The following is a 20,478-nucleotide window of genomic DNA, read 5'->3' as shown; positions in this document are numbered from 1 at the left end:
ACATTCCCCAGCCAGGTTCATAGAACCAAGAGTATTGCTTCTGTTTGCCAGAATACCTGGGGCTTTGCCAGAATGCTGGAAAGAAGGTGTTTCTGGGTGTGGGTAGAGGTGAACATGGCAGTTGTACACTTGGAACAATTTGAGACACCTGTGTTGTGTGGGCCGATCAACCAAAATGAGTCACAGCTCCCGACATGGAAAATCTGCATCTCCATGACTGTCTTGAATAATGTTTGATATGCTGCCTATTGGTAATCATCTGTTATAGTTCTTATAATTTAGAAAGAAGTCATTTAATAGATAAAACTCTCTTCAGGAAGAGCTGCCCTTTTTTGTGAATACTGACTAGTAGGAAAGGGGGAAGGTGTGAAATGGGGTCCAGACAAGGAAGCCTGCTCTGGTTATCACTGATGATGCTGGTCCAGGTCAGGCTATGATGTTAGGACCAGGGAACATGTGGCAGAAGGGAATCTAGTGTATCAACCCAGCAGACAGGGAACATTTAAGGAGCACTGACCTTCACACGGTTGCCCTGATGGAGGACAGCGTTCTGCCATAGCTACCTGGTTACCTTCACCCCTGTACTAGGATCTTCATAAAATCATAGAATAGGTATATCAATGAATATTAACATTTAATCTCTCCTTAAAATTTTATTGGTAAGGAAAAGTCCAGAGAGAAATTAATTTGCTTCATATCTTATATTGAGTTTATGGTTGGTAAGGACTGAAACTGAGGCTTTCTGGTCCCTACCTCCAGTATTTTTTTCCACTGTTCCATCCAGGCTGATAGGTCCTTTCTTCTGAGTGTGGAGGATTCCCATAAAACCATTGCTATCTGTACACACTGGCTTAGGCTGCCATAACAAATACTATCGACTGGGTGGCTCAAGCAACTAAAATTTATTTTTCACCATTTTGGAGATTGGCAGCCTAAAATCAAGATGTTGATGACATCATTCATGTATAGCATGCGAACCAAAAATTCTTAGTACAGTTGAGAATATAAAGATATTTTTAGTGATATTGTGTTTACTCCATCTGTGTCAATATCATTGCCCAATGGGTAATTGTCTTTAAGCATCAAACCCAGGAATTGATATTAAAGCTTAATTAAAAAGTAATGCTTTGATCAATGGGAACCTACTATGCACAGGGAAATAAATCTGCTCAATGTTCTGTAATAACCTATATGGGAATGAAAATGTGAATATTTATAGCCGAATCATGTTTCTATATAGCAGAAATTAACATAACATTGTAAATCAACTATACTTCAATAAAATTAAATTTAAAAATAAGATGGTAGAGAGATTCAATTCCTGGTAGGGCTCTTCGCCTGGTTTTAGATGGCTACCCTCTCACTGTCTTCCTATGGTAGAGAAAGAAAGCACCCTGGTCTTTGTTCATCTCCTTATAAGGACACTAGTCCTGGAGTTCCCATCATGGCTCAGTGGTTAACAAATCTGACTAGGAACCATGAGGTTTCGGGTTCAATCCCTGACCTCGCTCAGTGGGTCAAGGATCAGGCATTGCTGTGAGCTGTGGTGTAGGTTGCAGATGGGGATCGGATCCCATGTTGCAGTGGCTCTGGCATAGGCCGGTGGCTACAGCTCCATTAGACCCCTAGCCTGGGAACCCCCATAGCTGCAGGTGCAGCCCTAGAAAAAAAAAAAAAAGGCACTAATCCTATCACAAGGGCCCCACCCTCATAACCTCATCTAAACCTAATTACCTCCCAAAGCCCTTACGTCCTAATATTATCTATCCCATTGGGGATCAGGGCTTCCACATAAGCATTTGCATGGAAGGGCACACCAACATTCAGTTCATAACAGCTGAACCTGAAAGAACAGACATATTCTCGGGGACCTGTCTTAGGGAGTTCCATGTTCTGCAGTGTTTTGTGATTGGGCTGTGGATGCAGAGTAGGCTCCACTATTTTGGCTTCATGATCTTGGTCCTCTGGCACCAAGACATGATGTATGGCAAGAAGGATCTTGCTGTCCCCGAAGTTAAATTGTCTGCCGTTTGAACATTGATATTGACTGGTTGATTTATTCAGTGATACCATGTCGTCCTTACAACGTAGAATTAAAATGAAATTCAGATAACCACAAACTCCACAGTATTTATTCCCTGCTGCTTTTTTTTACTGGTCAGAACACTTTTGTGAAAACCTGAACAATTTTAGCAGAATCATTAGAATATGTTGTTTCTTCTTAAATTTCTAAATCTATGCAATTTATTTTTATGCATCACTTCTCTATAAGTTGAATCGGATATAGTGTATTGAGTAACTGCTAGATTACTTGGCCATTTGTTAAGTAAGCTCAGGCTTTTAACCGAGAGACCCAGATGTAGGGATCTAACAGTGGTTGTGAGCTGAGAGCCTGCTGGCCATGTGGCTGTCTCACGTAGAGGCTGTTTCATGTAGAATCTCCCTCTGCGTGTTGACTCAGTTTTCTTGAGAGCTCTTTGAAAATGAACAAGTCTAATTCCATTTATAGAGGAACTAGGAAGGCAGAGGTTGAGAGTTTTGCTCACTGTTATGTAGGTGGTGATAGGTGAAGTGAAGGTTTGGCCCCGTGTTGTTCCAACTTCAAAAGTTAGGCTCTTGTCATTGACTCAGCTATGGGTAATCTTTATACTGCTTTTCACTGGGCCCACAGGGAGTCAGATTATGTGGGAAGGTCAATTTCACAATCATAAAGCACTAATTCTGCCAAACATGGAGATGCCTCAGAGTTTGCTTTTTGTTGGGACGTTTCTTGTTGGGGAGAGCATTCGTTGGGGAAAGAGATCATTTGTGGTAAACTTAAAAGATCCCTATTGCTAGTTATTGGAGGTGAAGCATAGTCAATGGGCCTTGAGTAATTATCTAATTTTATCTTTTGGCCCTCTGATTACTGATCATGTTGACCTTAAAAATAAATTTTTTCCCTTTTTTCCCCATGGATGATATACTCTGTCCCATAATTGTTACTTTTGAGGGGAAGTACCAGATATAGAATACTGTCCTTTTATAAACCTCTTAATCTTTTTCTCCTCTTCTTCGTTTCTGTGTTTGCCACACTACTATGAAGAAACAAAATTTATCCTTGGAAGCAATCCAGAACTGTTTTGCCTAGGGAGAAGAAACTGACCCTTCCTTTTTCCTGTCTCCAGATTTATTTTGTTATCCAACTACAAGTTGAATCCCAGATTGGGAGAATTCTCTGTGTCTTAGCTCCAGCTCATTCTCTGACTTTCCCCACTGGCTAGCTGTTGCTTTGCATTTGGCCTGCCTCCCTCTGTCCTCCCCCTAGCCCTGCGCTGGGGTCCCTTCCAGTTGGTGTTAGGTATTGATTGGGCTTCGCTAAAGCTGCTCCAATCTTTTGGAATCTCTCTCCTCAGTCCAGCCCATTGAGTCACTGCCTTGTTTCAGTTCTTGCTTCAACACAGCTCTGCATACTCTTGCAAGAAAGAGTTGCAACGAATCAGTCTCTCTCTTCTTTCATGTTTACTTTGGTGCAATCTCTAGAAGCATTAAAAAAAATTGTAGCACTTTTTAGAAAACTTTGGTTGTATTTTTTAAAATTTTTCATTAGCATATAGTTGATTTACAGAGTTGTATCAATTTCTGCTGTACAGCATAGTGACCCAGTCACACACACACACATATGTATATACATTCTTTTACTCATATTATCTTCCATCATGTTCTGTATCAAGAGATTGGATGTAGTTCCCTGTGCTGTACAGTAGGACCTCATTTCTTATCCAGTCTAAATGTAATAGTTTGCATTTACCAATCCCAAACTCCCTGCTGACAGACAAATGGATTAAGAAGATGTGGTACATGTATACAATGGAATATACTCAGCTGTAAAAAAGAACAAAATAAAAAATCTGTATCACTTTAGCATTTCAGGTTTTATTTATTTGTTTCTGTGGTTCCAAAGCCTTAATCTCTTAGAGAAAATGTTCTTTGTTCAAACTCAAAGTATTTTATACCTCATTGTATGATGGTTCCTGGTAACACAATAAAATGAGCTGTATACATGTGTTAAACTATAATTTGTAAGAATATTTCAGTATTATCATTTTAAATGACTTAGTGTTTCCTTGACATGACAGCCAAGTTCATGAAGTGGCCCTTTTATTGGCGAAATATCTGAACTCCTGTAATAAATGTATCCTGAGAACCTAACAGATTGGCCAACACTGTAACACTTGATAGGTTGTGTCAACACAAGATAAAAGCTGAGGATGACAGCACAGATCCAGCCTATGCTCTGCTTACCAAACATGGTATCCAGGTACAGAACACATCCCAGAAGGTCACTTTCTGGTCCCCTCGCAGGGACTCATGGAGTAAGATCACCTGTGATTGGACATGCATCATTTAATTTCACCACAATCCTTTTGAAATTGGAATTACTGTCCCATTATCTCATTACTAGTCCAGAGAGGCTGGATGATCTGTGGAACATCTCACTGCTCATGACAGCTGGGATTAACATCCAAGTGGAATGATTCCAATCCAGTGATCTTTTCTTTTTCCTAAGGAAGACCCACTGGCCCAGTGTAGGAAATGTTCTTGAAATGAGGCTATGATAGGTACCAGTAATTTTAAGGTTTGAAAATTGTATCTCTTGAAATCACACCCCAGTGTTTATCACAACCTCTTTGAGCTACTCTTCATCTCTGATACAACTCCAGTGGTGAGTTTGTAATTGACAAAAATTGTAAGCCATGATAAGTTCACAGCTTATCATTCCAGCTCATATATTTATAGGGAGATCTAAAACCAGCTGTCATAATAGCTTTATTCTGACTATCAGGAAAGTGGTAATGGTATTATACAACTGAGGATTTTTACCTAAGTATTGCAGATAAGCCTACAGAGAAGTATTCTCAATTAGGTCAGGATTTAGAAAAGTACATTATCTTGCAGTCTGTTAATTCTTTTTTTTTTTTTTTTTTTTTTTTTTTTTTTGTCTTTTTAGGGCCACACCCATGGCATATAGAGGTTCCCAGGCTAGGGTCAAATCAGAACTGTAGTTGCCGGCCTACGCCACAGCCACAGCAATGCCAGATCTGAGCTGTGTCTGCGCCCTACACCACAGCTCATGGCAACACTGGATCCCTAACCCATAGAGCGAGGCCAGGGATCAAACCTGCATCCTCATGGATGCTAGTCAGATTCATTTCCTCTGAGCCATGATGGGAATTCCTGTTAATTCTTAACAGTGTTTAACAATTAAAGGCTTTCACACCATTGTTTGCAAAAATTTGGTGCTGCAAAAGTCAAATCATGAACATTCATGGAATAATTTTAATGATTTTTTTTAAGTTTATGTTCTGACATAGAGTTCGAATCAGTTTGGCAGCTGGGAAGAATAGATGAATTCTTTTCATGCACCCAGTCCTCTAAGAATCATGGGGTTAGGGCTGGGAGTAGCTCTATTTGTTTTTCTCTTTTCTACCTAGTTTTCATAAGTCCTCTAGGAGGAGACTGGGGTGAACATCTCTGGGAATGTTGATTTGTGGGACGAGGTAAAACACAGGAGATGGGGAGGAGTGAATCTGCCCAGACACAGTCCTCGTAGAGATGCCAGAGCAGCAGAGTACTTGGGTTTGACTCTCATGTGTTGTAATTTGCATTTCCTAAATTAAGTAATACAGCCCATCAGTGCGTATTGAACCTGCCCTTGACCTGGCAGAAACCCTGAGAATCATCTCCTTCATATCCTGGACATTCCTGAGAGATGACCTCCAGCCTCCATAACCAGTGAAGATGCTGGCCTCTTCCATTGTTGAAGATTAAGTGTTGAAAAAGGCTCCCACTTAGCGAGTTGAACCCTCTTTCCTGTGATTTGCTGCCTTTAGTCCTGCTCATACCTTCACCACGTAACTAGCTTCAGGCCACAAATTTACCATAGTTGAACTCTGCCACCATGGCTACACATTGTCTTAGTATCTCTGCTTTCTTCACCTGATCCTCACAGGACGGGATTGCCAGAATCTTCATTGTTCTGTTTGGGCTGCTCTTGGTGGGTCATGGATGTCCTTTGATCTGCAGGGTTATAGTGTTATAGTGTCCTTTGATCTGCAGTTTGAGGTTGTGTGAGCTTTTTGAGGAGCTATATATCACATTGCTCAATGGACAGGATACATTTTTCTTTTTGACTTGAAATATAGCTAAAATATTGGGTTACAAATTTAGCCCATATCTCCTGGATGTCTTGTAAGACATGCCTTGAAATGAGAGACAGGCTTTCTCAAAATGTGGCGAGAGAGTCACATAGAAAAAATTCCATTTGTGTTGTTAACTTGTAAAAGTGCCTTTAATCTGGGAATCAAAATGTAGAGTTCTGCAGAGTCAGCCTATGTCCCTGTGATGATGTCTCGTGGAGAAGTAGAACCTTCCAGTCTGAGAGGAGGACATTCTGGACTCTAACGGCCTTTGCAATGTGGTTATCTCCAAGATGGCCTTTGGGTGTGGCGGGGAGATCCTTTGTCCACCTTCTTTTGCTCTGGAAGCTTCTTACACCCAGGTACGACCTAGTGGCATTGAGAGTCTCATGTGTGAGATTCCTGCATCTGGCCATAGAGATATCTCTGATAGAGTTTCTAGCTACACCTCGGAATCTCTGCATAGTTAAATAACTAAAGGGTCATACAGGAAACCTTGTGCCTTGTTACAAGCCTGACTTCCTCCCTTGCAGTCTATCCTCAGACTACGCAGGCCCAGATTTGAGAAGAACACACAGTGTCATGGTACTGCCTACGCTGCCATTTATTTAATTGATTTGGATGGTTTGGGCTGCTCTTGGCAGCGGACCTGCAAAAACAAAACTATGGGATAAAGTGACCTGAATCTTGTAATGAAAACCTTGTACCTTTTTTGAGGCCTGGTCGGGAAAAATGATTGATTTTTGCCCTCCCAAATAAAACATCCTAGGAATCCAAGGTGAAAATTGGATTTTAACTGCTACTAAAATTGGGAGCGTATAAAATTGGCACGTGTCGAGAGTTTTGCTTGATTAAGAGAAGAGCCTGGAGAGTCTGGTACAAGAATGGTCCACATGCGATGTGCAGTGGTGTCTTACATAAATCTGACCAATAAAACTGGAAATAAAGTGTAAGTACACTTTGGCAGCAGAGTGCAACAGTGGAGAGCTCTGGGTTCTTAACATCGTTTTGTTTCCTGTCTTATGCCTGGAGCTTCCTTCCCTCTTCCATGTTCCATATTTCAGATGTAAGTCTTCTGTGATTGACCAGAGGGAGTCTGGAAACTCCCTGAATCCAGTCGGTATGTGCTTTTCTTCCCTCAGCTTCTTATTCTGTACATGTTGTCACTCTTCCTTCCCCTGTACCTCCCTCGCCTCCCCCTGCTCATCATACCCTGTTTTTGGAGTGCATATGACATCCTGTCAAAATCATCAAAACTCACAAAACCCAAAGGCCTTCAAAGCTATGACGTAACTGAAACTTCATTAGTTGAGCTTGGCCTTCTCTGGTTTTGTTCTACAATTTGGACGTGTAGCTGCTTGAAGCCTCTGTCAGAATGCTGCAACGGTGGACCCTGCGGGGAAGCAGCGCTGTCCCTGGAGTCCTGCCAGGGGACTGGTGTCTACTATCTGCAGCCCTTCAACAAGTCACCACCTGCCCCAACTTTGTGTCCCCGAGTTCCGCTCACTAGCCTGGGCGAGTTGGCAAAGTTCCATTGTTTTTTTGCAGAAGCCCTGCTTGTTTGAATGGGCAGCAACCAGTTGGTTGGTTTCTCAGATGGGCTGCTCCTTCCTTCTTTCGGCATTTATTGAGCATTAATGTGTGATGTGTACTGTCTGTGGGGATATGAAGATCAATAAGATGCATCTGAGTTTGATTAACATGTGTAGCAGAGGAAGGTGGCGGAATTCTTAGAGAAAGTGCCCTGGCATAAAGAGGATGGATGGAGGGACTCATTGAAATTGAGGAGACAGGAGGCTTCATGGTGTGGGTTCTCCAGGGCTGGGGCTTAGGAGACAAAGCTGGGGCTTAGCAGGCAAAGGAAAAGGAAGGTCATTCCAGAGAGGAGAAACTGCTTTTGGAGAGACGGCTTGTACAGAAGGTAAGGAGTCCTTCAGCTTACCTGTAGGATGGATGTAGAGAGGCGGAAGGGGACAGAGAGACGGGAAGATTGTCTAAGGTGAGAACAGGAAGGGCCTTATACTGCAACCTTAGGGAGATTGCAGTCTTTAGACCATGGACAGTTGCTGGAGGTTTTTGATTACTATAGTAATGTGATAAGAATTGTCCTTGGAAGATGACTCGGGAAACCCTTCAGAGAATCTTGTAGAGACCGAGGTGGAGGAAGGCTGAGGGACCTCTAAGATCTGGGCAGTGGGCTTAAGGGCATTGCAAGGATGAAGAGTCAGGGGGCTCTTGCTGCACAGCCAGCCTGGGGATGGAGCACAGAGCAGAATCTTTTTCCCTTGACCCTTCCCAACCCCACTGAGTTACTCAAACTTCAGGCCCCTGCCTCTCAGCCTCTTCTGACTTTGTTCAATCAGGAGATGAGATAGATCTTTACATCTGTTGACTCGTGTTGCTCAGGTGGCCGCTGAAGCCTGGCTCTACTGCCTGCTGACCTGACTTCAACTGCCAGTACTGTTCTAGCCTGGCTGACTTCCCTGGGTCAGGCTGCTTGGATGTCTGGAAGCTTCGTTTCTGCCTAGGCTGATGGGGCTCAGCCCATGATGATATCCTATCCCTGCCCGGGCCCTGGTGTTACAGGAGGACCAGAGGTTTCTTGTAGATGGGATATGTGCCACATCCCCAAGGTCTGCAAATGCCTCAGCCTTACAGCTCTGTTCCCTGAAGGTCCATGGCAGAGATTTTCAACAGTTAAAACGCAAATTTTAAAAAGTTTATCTTCTAAGGGTCGAGGTTCTTACTAAGGAAAACAGTGGCATCGGAAAGTTATGTTTTATAAAGTGCCCTAAACAGTGACAGATTTTCTTAAGACTCTAAATGCCAAGGAGCTCTTGGGACGATGCTTGTTTATTTTAGTGTCCTGTTGATTGTGTTCTGGTGTGTTGTCCCGAGGTGTTAGAGTCCACACCCCCATTCCAGCTCTGGGTCGATAACAAGGAAACTGTTTTATAATGTGGCTGTGAAGCACAGCAGTGCTCTGGAGCTGGGCATCCTGCATTCAATTAACCTTCATATTTCACACCTCATCATTGCAGTGTGGCAAAGCGCTCCCTGGCCTTTCAAAGCAGGAGGACTGCTGTGGAACTGTGGGTACCTCCTGGGGCTTTCACAAATGCCAGAAATGCCCCAAGAAGCCGTGTAAGTGACCTTTCATCATTCCTTTGCAGGTTAATGTAGCCTGTTTCCTTTGATTACTGTCCTAATGGTGAGACCATGTTAGACTTTCAAAGAAATCTCATTGAACTATAGAACAGAGATCGATGATTTGCCTTTCCAGAAACCTTAGAAAGCTTTCATGTTAATTCTCTTTTGTAATAAGCACAGTTATCAGCTGCCTTGTCCAGTTGGATGACTGATTTTTTTTTTTTTTAAGTCTTTAAGAGGCCATGTGCTATAAGTAGGCTCCAATTTCTCAGGTCTCTTTTAAAATGGTAATTAAATATTTCAAACCCTGTAAAAGGTCAGTGCAGTTGTTTCTTAAGTTACATTTCTTAAATGAAATTTTTATTAATATCCACAACTTACCTTGTAGTTTTTATTACACTATAGGTTTTCAGATTTCACTGGAAGAAAAGCTAAAGTGGAGAAATGAATGGTTGCTGATTCGCCAAAGAGAAACCTAGAATCATTAGGACACAGTGCTTTTCCCTTTTCCTTGTTCGCTACTGTTGACTATCATGCTTCTAATGACATGAATCTCTCTTGACACCCATGTGCTTTGATCGGTCTTAAAATTTATTTTTCAGAACCTATTTATTTGAATAAATCCATATTTACATCTTTCTATTTTTCCCAATTTTTGAATATAGTATTAAATAACTCTGGATAACTCATCCTAATACTTTTTAGAAAGACAGAGATAATTTGTTTTAAGTTGAGCTTTTTTCCTCTTATTCATCATGTTTTTGGCAAGAAAGCAAGTAGTGTTTTTCTCTGTCATCATTTTTTTGCTTTATTTGAAGTTTTTAATCATTTTTTAAAAATAATTCATAGCGCAAGGAATTTCTCATTTGCTCCAATAGATAATTTTTGTTTACCCTTCTTTAAACATCTGTTAGTTTGATTGATATTCTCAACTGCCTTTTAAACTTATTCAATCTAGAATCTGCCATTTAGAATCACTGCTCCATGGGTTTGTCTTACATACTATTATTCCGTCATTATCATCATCATTTGTTTTAAATAATTGTCTCTCCGTTTATGTTCTCTAAATCTTTTGATGTCTAAAGTTAATTTCAGTTACTTTTGTTAATAATTAATGCTATGTTCCTTTAGAGGAATATTTGAATAATTTTTGGAAACACCTTCTAAAGTTTCTGATAATTAATGAAGTCTTCATGGGCGGGGGATGGGACTATAAAAACAGGGACATTTAGTACTGAGACAATGTCTTTCTCTGGGTTTCAATCATGAGTGTGATGACCCCGCTGCACTGAAAGATCCATTTGCTTAAAATTGTTGTGGCACCCTGACCGAAGGGACATGTAGGAGACATCTGCTGTGACTTCGAGTGCTAGGAGTTTGACTCCTAGCTGTGTCATTTGCTGTGGAGGCTCATGGATCGTGAAATGAGTCAATATCTAAAATACTGAAGATGCATTGCCTTTTAAAAAAATATCTACCCTTTATTTTTGGGTAAGTTTGTCTTTAGGAATATTGTGAAGGGTGGTATGTTTCCCATTGCTGCGTCTAAGGACTGAAAAAGAGAAGGTCAGTTCTTACAACCTGGGTTAGGACTAAGTATATGCTCTCTAATACTTTTTCCATTTTATCTCTCATTTTTCTTGTCCATTTCTCCCCTTCCCTGTGTATCTTTTGCTGAGCTTCTCCCCTTTCCTGTTATTTCCAAGTAAGTTGTAAGACCAGGGACAGAAGTTGGGAGTAAAGGGAATCATGGTGTTGTCTTTTTTGTTTTGTTTTGTTTTATAATCCCTAACTTGTATTCCTGACGTTCTGTCATTTTCTCTCTAGAATTGTATTATCTGGGGATAAATTTGCTGCTTTATATGGTTTTGTTGGCTCTACATGATAATGTTGATAATATTTAAGTAGAAGGTGAAAGTACAAAGTTGCTATCACTTTTAACTAAATGCTGATGGAAATAAGTTCCTACGTGGGCTCATCTAATGTGTAAATTGAAGAGATTGATTCCATTTCATGAAGAGCAACATGGATTATGACTGAAATAAACTATTAACTCTTGACATTTACTCCGTTTGTGCTGTCCTGTGACATGATTCACTCCCAAGAAACACACTCAGGGTCACATTCTTCCTGTGTCATTTAAAAAACTTTCCTTTCCTTGGTTGGTACTACTCTCTAAATCATACTTGTTTTGGAAGAGAGCAGACTTTCCTTGGCTTTATAGGCTAGGTTTTGTGTTCCATGCTTTTTTTTTTTTTTTTCACTCAAAGTAGTTCAAACTTTAGTTTTCAAGTGCCTTTTATTTAATGTTTGAAGTTTTTGTTTAGCCACATACAGAAAGACCTTTCCTTGTTGATCAGTTCTTACTGTGGAAACTTAAATTTAAATCTGCAAGTGATTTCATTAAAGAGTCTGTAATCTATTAAAAAGGTACTTAGCATGAACAAGTTACTTGTGTTTTAAAAGTTTTTTACAAGAGAATTAACATCAAAACCTAACAGAAGACTTTAAGAGATCATCTGGTCTGGCTTTCTGCCTTTGAGGTAGACGACTGTTAATTTTAAACAAGATATGATCTCTCTTTTGCCTTTGAACAATTCACAGAGATCCCACAATCTCTGTAGGTAAGCTGCTACAGAGTGTCCTTGTTTTATGGGACAAGACTTGACACGTGTTCAAGGGGCTGAATGAATGACACCCCACGTTACTAGCCTTTTTTCTTTTAACCCAATATTCCCAGACTCCTTACTTTAACTGTTTTCTGGTGGGGGAAATACAGCAAAGAAAGGAAGCAACAGAGGAGAGGAATGCCTCTTGTAAATACTCACACTATTCATTAGTGGTGAGAATAAAGAGCATGTGTTAGGGGCAAAATAATTTTACTTTCCAAAAGAAAATTTCATTTTTACTTGCAGATTTCTTCTCCTTCTTCTTTTTTTCCTGGCTTCTTTTTCAGGTCTTTGAAGTGGTTTAATAACCATTTATCCTGTTTTGATTATAGCCCATCTTCTGTTAGTCATCATCTTAATAAAAGAACCACCTCATTGCAGGAAACAATGACATCTGTCATTTAGTGAGTGCTTATTTTTTCAGACCCTGCAGTAGGCATTTTGCATAAATTATCTCTAAAGTCCCCAACCTGCCCAATAGATGTGACTATTCCCATTGTACAGAGTTCCATTTGAAACCCAGGAAGCTTATCTCCTAAGGTTGCACAGCTAAGATTTGAACAGTCAGCTTGGTTCCAGAACTTATGCCAAGAATGCGCTCAGGATCACTTTAGTATGTCAGAATTTCAGTGACCAGGATTTTTTGATAAATTGGTGACTGAGACATTTGTGTTGCTGGTGAATTTTCTGAGTGTTCACAGCAACACCTTACCTCCCCCAACTTCCTCTCATCACCCATTAGTCTTCCCAACTTCATAGTAGTAAGAATCAGCTCATAACTGGAATATGTGAACCTATAATTAAGACACACATATACATTATTGTCTATATCAAGACACTTTTGAGATGAAATGGAGCATTGTTAATGAACTTGGCTGGAGCAACAGGCATCACCAAGAACTGTCCCAGGCAGACCAGGATATATAGTCACCCTATCAGAAGAAAATTCAACTGCCTGTGGTTAATCATTGGGCAGGAACCAATTTTTTTTTTTTTTTTGGTAAGAAATACTCACTAATTAGGAAAAAATATGGAACAGTCTTAGGATTTTTGGAATTTACATCAAATTGATAACTAATTGAGATTTACATCTGTTGCAAAATATCAAGTGTAATTTTAAAAAGGGCAGTATGAAAGTAATGGATACACATTGGGTTGGTATCTTAAAAATAAGATTACTGATGTTTTATATGGCTTTGGTTCTCACATAGAGTAGTTTGGGTTATAAGAATTTAAGAATGTTAACAGAATTGTTTCTTCTTTCCAGCCTATCATGGATATAACCAAATGATGGAATGTCTACAGGGTTATAAACGGGTTAACAATACCTTCTGTCAAGGTAAGAGTGACTGAATTCACTTGCGTATGATGCAGCAGTTGTTTGCCTTTTTAAAATCCTGAGTTGTTTTGCCACATTTTGCTCTTTAGCCAGCGTGTGAAGGTCAAACAGGGCACCACCTCCTATTCCCTCCATTTAGGAAACGGAAGTTCAGTGTTTGGTTCACTACCATTAAAACTTGATGGCGGGGACCTATATCTAAACTCTTGGAGGAGAATATGATGGAAGATAGTATGAGAAAAAGAATGTATACATATGTATGACTGGGTCACTGTGCTGTACAGCAGAAATTGGCACAACACTGTAACTCAACTATAATAAAAATAAAATTTTAAAAACCTTGATGGAATTTTCCCCCTTTTATCTGTTTGTGATGAAATCCACGGGAGATGGGATTACATTACGGAGTACCCTGTGGACTCCATACTAGTCACCTCTTCTCCATCCATGGCACGTGCACATGTGAGCACATACATGTACCTAGAAGCTCTAGTTCTTTACTGACATATGACTCAGCAGCAGAGTCTTTTTGCCCTCATCAGACTGTTGCTAGCAGCCTTATTCAGGTATTAACTATCTGAGCGAACACATTTCTTAGTAAGATAAAACTCTGCATGCTTTTGTTCACTGTCTGTTGAAACATACTGCAGCGTTGTACAGCAGAGGGCCTTTCAGGAATCGTCTAGACCAGTGTCTGTACTTTACAAGCTGGGGACATTCAAGCCCAGACTGGTTAAATGACTTTCCTTCCTGTGGCTAAATAGAACTGAGGTTATAAATCATATTGAGCAATGCCTAGTTCATACCCATATGCAGTATCAAATTTCATTTCAGTTACTTTGGGAGGTGTCTAGTTAATTTTCCTTTGTTTGTCTGGGTTGAAAGTGGTGGTAGTAGTAACTTGAAAATATGTGTACTTTGAAATAAACAGAGAAATAGCCTCTAACAGTCTTAGTGAACTAAAATCCATGTCAGGAACACAGCGCATATCCTCTGACTTCACTAAATAATTCCCTGAGTTTTTTTTGTTTGTTTGTTTGTTTTTGTTTTTGTTTGTTTTGTCTTTTCCTCCTCTAGTGTGGCTGGTATGGAGTGACCTTTAGCAAATTTTGTTCATACTGAGCATATCAAATGGTTCCACCTCAGTCATTTGCACTGATGTTCTGTAACACCAAATAATCCTGGCTACATTTGTCTCAGGAGGATATTTGCAAAACAGTGTTGTACTTTTCGGCATGGATTCTGGAGTGAAATATCACAGAAAATTCTATTTCATGGTGCCTCAAAAAGGTACTGCTAAATTATACTACAGAGAAGATTGACTCATAAAATAATATGATTTCATTCATCATAATCTATTAAAATTGCTTTTGAGAGAAGGGCTTAATTTCCTTCCCTTTGTGATATTATTGGCCCCTAAAATTGGATAGAATTTTGTGTTACATATGTACACTTGGGTTTTCCTAGTTCTTTGAAACATTTTGATTTTATGTTGAAGTTTTTCAAAAGGAGCCCATTAACCATCTAGTTACTTGTGCATTCTGGATTGTTCTTAGAGTTTAATGTCTTCTCAGTTTACAAAGCACATTTAAAATTAAAGTGATTAATAACTAGAATTACATTATTTCCTTCTACTAAGTGAATTAATGTCCTGAAACAATTTTCATGTTGTGCACTCAGTAACAAAGAACCAACTGTGCACCAGTTAATTTGAGGAGCTTTGAAATAATTGCCCTAAAAATGGGTTTTTTTCCCCTCCTTTCTAGTGCTGCAATTATCTTTTCAAAGGAATGATTTATTACATATACACACATGGAGCTCTAAAACCTTTCCTTACTCCCCACAACATTATGGAATTGCTATAATTTGCTTCATTTATCATAACAAACAATACAATTAAATCTCCTGGTAGATCTAGGCCAGCATTTGCCATTTCATTATTATGCTAGAGGTTTGAGGTAGACCTAGAATTAATTGAAGTAATACCTTATGGAAATGATAGTAGGAACGCCTGCTTTTCTACTGCTTCTCAGCGTTTTGATTATTCACCCACTAGTTTGACATGAAATAAATGAGTCCTTCAAAATTAGGTCTAAATCTAACTTTAAAAACTAAGATTGGGTTCTGAAATTACGTGGGCACCAGTCTATGTAGTGAAACCTTTTCACTCTTTTCATTGTGTATTCTCTTTTTTGATATGCTAAAATCACTTACCTGTTTGAATACTTGATAGGTATGAAATCAGTCTACTGTTTCTCACATTTTTAGCTTGTGCCAAGGTGCCATGGGTTATGCCAGAATACCTAGCTAGAAGACATGTACATTTTTAGGAGCCAGTGTGCATGTATTCCTTTTTTCATGAATAATCTTAAAAACTTAATATTCCATCATCCACAAACATCAGTTGGCGGGACACTCCTGAGCTACAGACTCAGGCTATATGATGAATGATGAATAAGACATCAGTCTTGCCCTTTGGATTGAGTGTAATTAAATCAGTTCGAATCAGCAGGACGTAATTTGCTTTGTTCACTCGTCCAACTAGCTGAATTTCAGCTGACTCCAGATGAGCCCTTTAAAGCAAATATGAAAGAGCTGTCCACATAACTTTCTTTTGGCATCATTTCATTACACTGGTCATTCTGCTTTAATAAAGTAAATTTACAAAACAGATATGCCAAGACACAATAATAATCTACCAAACGTTTACTGCAGGACTCCTTTTTGATAAAAAGCACCCCAAAGTCCATCTGAAATTGAATTTTATCTGAACCACAGAAAAGATCGTTTTTTTCAGAGGAATATCTCTGTTATTAAATGAAACTCACCAATCTTGAATAATAATCCACATAGGGAAGCCATGCCTGGGACTTGTTGGTTATGAAAAGCTTGCTAGACTATAGCTTACATTTCACACCTCATAGTGATTATCAAAAAACTGCTTCTGACTGCAGTATGGCGAACACATAGAGGAAAACCAGTTTTGAGTGCTTTGAGGGGGCCAGAAGGTACGGAAAAGACCCTCAAGAAAACTTACTTGGCTGGAGAAAATAATATGGCCTGTGGCATAGTGCCGTGATACTTCGCTCCAGAATTCATGCCAAAAAGTACAACTGTTTGTTTGTTTGTTTTAAATAGACAGGTAGGGTGAGATGAAGTGATTCCCAACTTTAGAACAAGTTTCTTATGTTTCTTATGATTAATTGCATGCCCTATTTACAATATAACAGGCTTTGAGATACATGCCAGGAAAACGGTTATTGGATTTCCACTTCTTTTAATGTAGAAATGTCCAAAGGCCATTATGACAACTTCTTGCATATTTAAAAGGAAGTGGATTTGAGGCTTACACAAGAGTTATCATTTGGAAATTACTCTCAGAGGTATAGTTAATGGAAATAATTTTTTTCCCCATATAGTTCGTAGTTAAGTGAATTTACTGACATTAGTTTTTGCACTCAGTGTTGTTTCTTGTGTCCTCTGCCTGCTTTCTGGGTTCATGTTTTCTTTTGTGGTGGGATTGCCAGATAAAATAGAGGAAGCCCGGTTAAATTTGAATTTCAGATAAACAGCAAATAATTTGGGACACACATTTTTAAAAGTATTATTTATCTGAAATTCACATTTACGTGGGTATCCTGCATTTGTATTTGCTACTGTATATTTTGAAGTCATATCCTTAAATGGTTCCTTAAATGAGAACCACCGAGAAGTAGAAACTTTATACGTTGAAAATAACTTTATTTTGAGTGCATTCTATGATGAGACTAGTCGAGTGTACAATTATAGTTGAACAGTTATCTTCCAATAATACTTTTGACTATGTTATATCAGTGTCTTTCTGACTAGTTTTTGATACTTCCTTTCTGGATAATCCTTCTCTCTGTGGAGATCATCTCTTGATGTTCTGTAGTTTTACCAGGACTTTGTTTATATTTGGATTTATCTTGATTTTATTCAGGAGGCAGAGTGCGTAATCCACCTGAGAGCAACTGATATCTCTTCAAATATTGCTTCTCCACTGTGCTTTTTCGCTGAAACGCCTCTTCAATGAGTGTTGGATCGTCTCTATTTTTCATATCTCTGAACAAGTCTTTTGGGCTATTATCCTTTTGTTTTTGCTGCATTATGCATGAATACCTCAGTTCTGTTTTCCAGTTTTCTAATTGCTGCTTTACTCTGCCTATATAGACTCTATCCCATCTGTTCACACTTCTAATTTTAAGATTATTTTTCATTTCTGAGGTTTCTAATTATTTTTCGTAGCTAACCTGTTCTTGATTTACTACTAAAAAACTATTTTCATGCATTTAACTTTTTAAGCCTTTTGGAAAGTGTAGCCAGATTTCAGTTGCTGAGGAAGGGATGTTTTTGCTAGGACAGGTTTAGTTACCCTCAGCTGATAAACTCCTGGCTTCCCTTGCTGCTCTCCAGACAGCAGACCCAGAGGTTCAAGTGGCTCACCCACTACCATGCATTTCTATGCCATTACAGGCTTACTGGGCTATTGATCTCATTTTTAGGTTTTCTTTTGTAATTTATCTGTAATTGCTGTATGTTTGGCACAGGGATGAATGCCAAAGCATGAACTTACTGTGTTTCTTTAAAAAGAAAGAAAAGAATGTATCCATGGAGTACCCTGGTGGCTTAGCAGTTAAGGTTTCTGTGTTGTTACAGCTGCGGCACAGGTTCGATCCCTAGTCTAGGAAGTTCTGCATACAGTGGGTGCAGCCAAAAAAAAAGAGTGTGTCTGTATCAAGATTGAATTTTTTTTTAAGAACTCAATATTGGAATGTGGTATTTAATATATGTATAATAAGTTATTTTTCTTTAAGGATATTGAAAAGCTTATCAGAAAACTTCAAATTATATAATTAACTCTCTGTATCCACAGAGAGTCTTTTTATCCATTGTAATTAAGCAGCCCATCAGTGTTCCATTCATTCATTCACTCACTTGTTTTATAGGTATTTAATGACAATTTAGTGGGGACACTATGAAATATATTGATAAAACTCAGTTCTTACCCTTAAAAAGATCACTGTCCTCACATATGATTAAAACATCAAGGCAGTTGGTAGTAAGCGCTGTAAGAAATGACCCAAACACTATGAAATTTTAAAGGAAAATTCCCGTCGAGTTAGAAAGTCATAAATGGCAATTAAAAATATATTCCTTCAAAAAAACCTTTGATTTATTTTTATAAGTAGGAATATTTAGGAACTAGAGAAATGTATAAAAAATAAAATTATCAAATTGATATGTTTTGTTAAATTTCCTACCAATCATATATAATAATAATAATATATTTACATATACATAAATATATTTCCTACCAATCTTATATATATATACAATAATAATAATAAGTATTTATATATACATATAAGTAGAAGTTTGAGAGTGTATTTCTTTTTTTCTTTTCTTTCTTTTTTTTTTTTTTTGGCTTTTAGGGCCACACCCATGGCATATGGAAGTTCCCAGACTAGGGGTCTAATTGGAGCTACAGCTGCCAGCGTACACCACAGCCACAGCAATGCTGGATCCTTAACCCACTGAGCGAGGCCAGGGATCGAACCCGCAACCTCATGGTTCCTAGTCAGATTTGTTTCTATTGCATCACGACAGGAACTCCCTCCTCTCCTTCCTTATTTCTTTTTCTCTATAAATTTGAAAACACATGAAGGCCAGTTAAGTAGTATATTTTTCCTCACATGGGCCCTGTACATTTTTATTTAGGTTTTCTGCGGGTATTTTATATTGACTATGACTCTGAGCAAAATTATTTTGTAAAATATTGTGTTTCTAGAACTAACTCCTGTGGTTTTAAATAGTTTCTTCTGAGTTTTCTGTGTAGAAAAATAATTTTACTCTTAAACAATGGTAATTTGGGAAAGATGATGCTCTGGGGTAGGGTAGGTATTAGGCTTGGCAGGAACTAAGACACAGGTGTGTGAGGACATGCACCAGGCTTGTGCATGGCAAGTCCCACAAGTGGAGGTGGGTGAGATTGCAAAGGTATTTGGGGGTGGAAGCAGGATGGATTTGAAATTTGTTTGGCACAGTGCCTAGTGGCTAGGGAATGTCAGTTCTTTTCAAGGTTTTATTTTAAATAGGTGGGAAAATCATATAGTTTGTTTATTAATTAATGTTATGAATTTTGTTTGTTCCTCTATTGGCATTTTTAATTTGCTTCAAAGAGTTTAGAATGAGACCAAATTTTCATGGAGCTAGTATATTTCTTCAACTAGCACAGTCAGTGGTGGGCTGGCCTTACTATGCCATTTGATGTAAAGAACTTGAGCATTCATGGATATGGGGGTCTGTGCAGGGAGAAGGGGGTCCTGGAACCAATCCCCCAGGGATACCAAGGAACAACTGTATGGGTGCTCTCTACTCTCCCTCCCTGTCTTGCCCTCTCTTTCAAGGCCCACTCACCCAGTTGTGGCCCTTTTTGCAGTGATAGGAGCCAGGAACAAGGGAGACAGTGATGACTTGTAGACATCAATATATTTTCGGTGACAGTGATCCTGACACAGCCAGTGCCATAAGTGGTCAAAGTTTCCTATGCTCTCCAGCACTCAGTCCTGATGAACTTTGGTGCCTAACCTAAGTTCTTCCTCTAGTAATCTTGGGTTCTCACCCAGCTCTCCCCGAGACTTTGTCCTGAGGCAGAACCACTTAGGCTGCCTGTTGCTCTGCTTCCAATTACTGCTTATGTTATTTATGTGGTACTTTTCTCCTTATGGTAGTGCTTGCGTAAGAACAACTGGATACCTTTCTCTTTTCTAATACAATAAATTTCCTTTGTGGTCATTGCCTACACATCTTTTTACCTACCTATTTGTGTATTTTGCTAGTGCTAATTGAACACTTATTGAGGGCAGCCATTGGGTTGAGCCCTTCAGCTATGCCATGATTCTCACAATAATCCTGTGAGATAAAGAGTGTTGTTAATTAAAAAAAAAAAAAAAAAAAAAAAAAAAAACTTGTAGTGAAAGAGCTCTGAGTCTCAAAGAAATTAAGTGGTGGAAGATGACATAGCTGGAGGGTAATAGAATCTACCTCTGATGCCTAGGCTCCCCTCCCTCTGCTTCTAACATTTTTATAGTAGTTTGTAGTACTTCTCATCATGCTTTGC

At 39.1% G+C, this 20,478-nt stretch overlaps 1 protein-coding gene across 1 annotated transcript in view; it reads left to right on the top strand.

The window, feature by feature from the left end:
- LTBP1 (latent transforming growth factor beta binding protein 1) overlaps positions 1-20,478 on the top strand; it is a 423,791-nt gene that overhangs the window by 239,521 nt on the left and 163,792 nt on the right. Inside the window, 2 exon segments of the mRNA XM_021087653.1 lie at positions 9,221-9,323; positions 13,266-13,337. Of these exon segments, the coding sequence (XP_020943312.1) occupies positions 9,221-9,323; positions 13,266-13,337 (175 nt within the window).

This window comes from Sus scrofa, chromosome 3, assembly GCF_000003025.6.
Source record: "Sus scrofa isolate TJ Tabasco breed Duroc chromosome 3, Sscrofa11.1, whole genome shotgun sequence".
Lineage (NCBI taxonomy): Eukaryota > Metazoa > Chordata > Mammalia > Artiodactyla > Suidae > Sus > Sus scrofa.
This window is presented reverse-complemented; position numbering and strand designations above follow the sequence as displayed.